The sequence below is a fragment of the Asparagus officinalis genome, chromosome 5 (assembly GCF_001876935.1).
Source record: "Asparagus officinalis chromosome 5, Aspof.V1, whole genome shotgun sequence".
NCBI lineage: Eukaryota > Viridiplantae > Streptophyta > Magnoliopsida > Asparagales > Asparagaceae > Asparagus > Asparagus officinalis.
This window is the reverse complement of record NC_033798.1, coordinates 87455236-87460083: the sequence shown is the minus strand read 5'-3', so window position 1 is coordinate 87460083 and position 4848 is coordinate 87455236. Positions and strand designations below refer to the sequence as shown.

The following is a 4848-nucleotide window of genomic DNA, read 5'->3' as shown; positions in this document are numbered from 1 at the left end:
TCCCGGCTGGTTTCCCGCCGTCGCTGGTGGAGATCTCGCTGAGGGTCGATATGGGCTACTCTCAAAACGTACGGGACTACTAGTCCCGTACGTTTTGTTAACACAAAATTAGTCAACATTAAACATACGGGACTAGTAGTCCCGTATGTTTTCTGAACCATTTTTCAAAATCGACCTCTTTTCCCAAAAAACGGTCTATTTTGCTAATTACTTTCAAAAACGGTCTATTTCGCTAATTATTTTGTAAAAATGGTCTATTTTGCAAATTTTCCCATACTAAAGACATGTGAAATATACATGACATTCAGTGTCCACATACCCTAACCTTTACAAATTTGTTTTGTAATGTAGTCAAGCACAGAAGCATAGCTAAACGTACAGGATATACTACTGATGGAAGACAATACCTTAGATCCTTCCAGATGCATTAGAATGAAGTTTAAACAGAAATGTACTAAGTAAATAAGAGGGCTAAGGTAAGAAGACCAGATTATGTATTTCATAAAATTTTCAAAAGGAAACACAACCAACTATTCACGTGGATATGACCCCACAAAACAAGATGTTGTCAGTATTTTCTATACCAGTAAAGAGAAATTACCAAAAGGATAAGGTATTTAGCTCTCAAATTACATAATCTGCTGCATTGCACGAATAATCAGGAGTTAATCCTCTCTGATTTTACAACAAATGAAGTAGAGCAAGGTTCAGTGAAGCACATATCAAACTAAGTCAACTCGCCTATCTAACAACAAACTACAATAGTCTAAACTAATCTTGGACAGAGATTACAAGCAATGCAACAAGAAAAAATTACCAGCTTACCAATTTACAGTCAAAGGAAGTGAAGAACCAGAAAGTGTAGTAATCCCTCCCAGACTCACCAATGTCCAATATAGACTCATTGTTCAGCCCATAGAAAGGATCCGGCACCGACTTACTCTTCACCAAAGTCCCTAAAACCCTAATTAAAAAAAAAACCCCCCCATATTCCGCTAAATCAATCAAACCAAAAGAATACAACTCCAAAAAGATTTAGAAATCAAGAAAACAGATGAAGAGCTCACGTGCCGGGGACGTCGGCCTCGATCCAAGGAGCGTTAGGTCCAGAGGGAGGTCGAGTGGTGCTGAGCTGGACTCCGGTGGCGGCGACCTCGGTGGATCTCGCCGCCAGCCATCCTGAGTCCAGCTTCCTCTTCCCAATCTCAACTCCCATTGACTCTTTGCTCATTCTCGCAACATTCACAGATTCCTCAAATCTTCTCTCGTTCTCCTCACACTGTGAATAAAAATGAACAGAAACGGGAATTTTGGGGGGTTTTAAAGGTAAATTCCAGAGGCCGACGCAACCGAGGCGGAGGGGTTTGGGAGTTACTTGGGGGGCTGGTGGCATTTTAATGAGAGAGGAGGGAAAAGAACAAAGAGTGGGCCCAAAGCTTTGCTGTTTTTCCGCAGGCGGTTTCATTCTTGTCTCGGGTTCACCGGGCTACATCCATGCTCCTCTGCTTCCAGATGTGAACAGGGATGGTTGACGTGTTTTAAGCCTTCAAAGACTTTCAATAACATCTAATTATGGGCGGTTGCTTAACGGTGTGTTTGGATTTCAATGGGTTAAGGTAAGTTAAAAGAAAGGACAAATTTTTAAAACCATCTGGTTTTGAAATTTATTCCCAAAAAAAGATCCCTTTCAGCATTAATTTCAAAAACAGACTTAGTTGGATGAAACTGGATCTGTTTTTGAAAAAAAAATTTCCAAACTTCACGGGAGTTTAACTCCCGTGAAGTTTTTTCTCATAACAAAACTTCACGGGAGTTCAACTCCCGTGAAGTTTGAAATTTTTTTTTTCAAAAACCGACCCAGTTTCAACCAACTGGGTCGGTTTTTAAAATTAAGGTTGAAATGAGTCGTTTTTTATAAATAAATTTCAAAAGTGGATGGTTTTGAAAATTTGTCCTTAAAAGAAACTAGGTGAGAGAATGGAAGGGAATGGAAGAGAGTTCCCGATGAACCAAGGGGGACTAGGGTGAATAACTTCACCTCCTAAATGTTCCCAAACAAGGTGAATGGTTCCCTTAACTTCTCTTCACCCTTATTTCCCTCAATCCAAACAAACCCTAAAGTAATGTGATAAATAACAAATGCTGCGATTATATGTTTCCATTTTACTTATAGGGTTAGTTGCACGCAGGCCCTTGCGCTTTAAACATGGTGTCATTTTATTATCTTTTTGAGTTTGATATTGACAGATAGGTCCTTAGAAAGCGAATCGGACGCCACCGCCACCCTCCATGTATCCTCTCCGGTGGATGTTGCGGTATTTTCAACAGGGTTTTTATGGCGGAAATGAAGCGATCAACAAGAAAAGAAGAGGCAGGTTGCGATAGTATTGGAGATTATCAGCTACAAATCTACAGCTGTGTTCAGCTCTAGAAATCTATCTGTCAATATCAATAAGTTAAATAAGTGACACAACGGTATAGTTAAAGGGGCCTATATACAACTAATCCTAAATTATACCATGCTTAAAATTTTGTGTAAGCTCTAGAAAATTGGAGCTCCTTCAAATGAGACATAGTGAATATAACCTAGCTTGAGTTCACCTTGCCTAAATAATCGAATGAACCAAATTAAGCAATGGATCAAATGTTTGCAAATGAAGCTACTAGTTTGTTTGACAGACCTACTAGAACGTGGGCTAAACGGACCACATTTGGATGAACTTAATAAGTTAAGAGTACTAACATATTCTCGTTTTGCGTGTCCGTAATTTCTTATTTATCTTATAACGTATTAGGGACTATTCATTTCCTAGAAACCTAACTTTGAGAGATTACTCATGGGAAATAAGTTAAATAAGTTGTGAAACCCATTTCTATATTTTCATGTCCATTTCATGACTTTTTAGGATGAAATAGGTTTTCTTTAATTTGGGATCCGTTGCACCTATTATTTTACTAGTGGGTGGATCACACATGCACAACATAAATCTAACACCTCCACATAGGTGTGTCAGATGTTTTAATTTCTTTTTCTCAGTTTCTCAGCCAACCACACAACCCCTTAGATGCGAGTCAAATTGAGGAAACCTCAAAATTAAAAACCACATCTCAACATTGGATTTTTTTTTCAATTTCATAATAATATATAGGAATAACTTTATTCTTTTCATCGCCATCAAAACCAATATAATTTTATGAAATCCTTTTCATCACCATCTAAAGCAAAAGAATCCGCACAAAACTAGAATTTCTTAAAGATTAGGATTAGAAATACGCTAAACAAAAAACAAACTATTTTGTCTCTGGTGCCAACAAACTATTGGGCTAACAACAGATTTGTGCAATGAAACACGTGACTCTCTCTCTCATACAATCAACACCATTTGAATAAGAAATATATTTCCAACAGCAGTATTGTAGGGTACGTTACCCCAATTCATAATATTATATTTATGAGTCAAAACTCAGATGAATTTGTTCACAAATGAAAATTACAAAGACTCAAGACTCAAGAACTGAGCCGGACCAAGGGCAGGCTCAGCGCATAAAAGTGTGGCGAGAAACGAACCTGCCCTCACTCTGTGACCGACGAATCCTCCAAACGTTCACATAAAACAATCGAACGGCAATGCTCAAAGTATTGGAGCAGCTGTATTGTCCTCACAAACTAGCAAAACTAAAGAAAAACTTCGACGATAATGATAATGACTTCCACCAAACTATCCTATTAAGTGACGACCTCCAATAATAATACATAAAGTTTCTCAAATCCTTTTCCATGTACAAAAGAGAACCAGGTGCACCTGTTAGCTCTATTAATCTCTGGAAGCGTGGTCAGTTTAGAGGTTAGATCACCGGGTGATTGTCATGTAGCTCCCATGCAAGGAGGGAAAAGAATGAAACAAAGCAAACAAAAATTTTCAGCAAAACCAAGCCCCGCGTGGAAAAAAATTTGCAGTGTATCTACAGGAAATAATTAGGCCTTGTCCTTCACAGAAGGTGGAATTAAATGGTGAAGAGTGGATGTATTGATTATTGTACTTGGGTTTTGGTCCTTACGAATAGATGTGGACCTCCTGAGATTTTGATTCCTTTCGTTTTTGCTTCTCATAATGCGTCGAAATGGCCTGAGAAGAAGCGCAATCATCTTTGTCGAACTCACAAGAAGAACTACCCCAGCAATTATAAAGAACCTGTGAAGCACAAAAGAAATTTCATTTCTCACTTCAAGAACAAAGGTAAACCATGTTTGATATAACAAAAGTAAAGATTTTGATATCATGCAAAGACTTTTGAATTTAGTAAAGTATGGTTAGTTTAGTCATTACTCTCCAAGAAATGATGCCATTAAAGTTACTTAAATACATAGATCAAAAGAGTAAACAACACAGAACTATCAGATGATTAAGAATAAAGATATCTGCTAATTTCGTGGTAGCTTTACCGCACTCAATATGGGCACAAAATCTGAGCAGCAGAGTTGATAAGTAAGGCCCTTACAATAGATGACATGATTTGCGTGATTCTAGGTCAAAAGCGACCTGATAATTAATAATGCTGGAACTGATAAAGCCTTAATTTTATTAAGATTTTAGCCATTATAGATAACAGCAAAGGTGAATCGCACACTAGAACAAGAGCAACAGCAATATCTGACAAGCTTATATATGACATACAATCAATGGAAGTGGGAAACTATGTGTCCCTTAAGTGCAAGCTATGAAAGAAGAAAATTCTAGAAATAATGAAATAGAACCGATTTAGCAGTTGGTAGTAAATTGTAAGCAGTCAAAAGTGTAATTACCATCCAAGCAAGAGAAAGAGACGCGACGAAGGAGCAGAAGGCAA

At 37.9% G+C, this 4848-nt stretch overlaps 2 protein-coding genes across 3 annotated transcripts in view; both read right to left on the bottom strand.

The window, feature by feature from the left end:
- The window catches only part of LOC109840056 (mannosylglycoprotein endo-beta-mannosidase), a 16381-nt gene extending 14882 nt beyond the window's left edge, over positions 1–1499 (bottom strand). Inside the window, exons 1-2 of one of the 2 annotated variants that reach the window (XM_020408552.1) lie at positions 1068–1499; positions 826–964 (exon numbers count right to left, since the gene is read on the bottom strand). In XM_020408552.1, coding sequence (XP_020264141.1) covers positions 826–964; positions 1068–1465 — 537 coding nt within the window. In that variant the 5' untranslated portion in view covers positions 1466–1499. The remainder of the gene's footprint in view (positions 1–825; positions 965–1067) is intronic. The other variant, XM_020408553.1, reaches the window with a different exon arrangement.
- LOC109840055 (probable magnesium transporter NIPA9) overlaps positions 3398–4848 on the bottom strand; it is a 15716-nt gene continuing 14265 nt past the window's right edge. The window contains 2 exon segments of the mRNA XM_020408551.1: positions 3398–4193; positions 4805–4848. The exon segment at positions 4805–4848 is cut by the window's right edge and continues 11 nt beyond it. Of these exon segments, the coding sequence (XP_020264140.1) occupies positions 3977–4193; positions 4805–4848 (261 nt within the window). The 3' untranslated portion in view covers positions 3398–3976.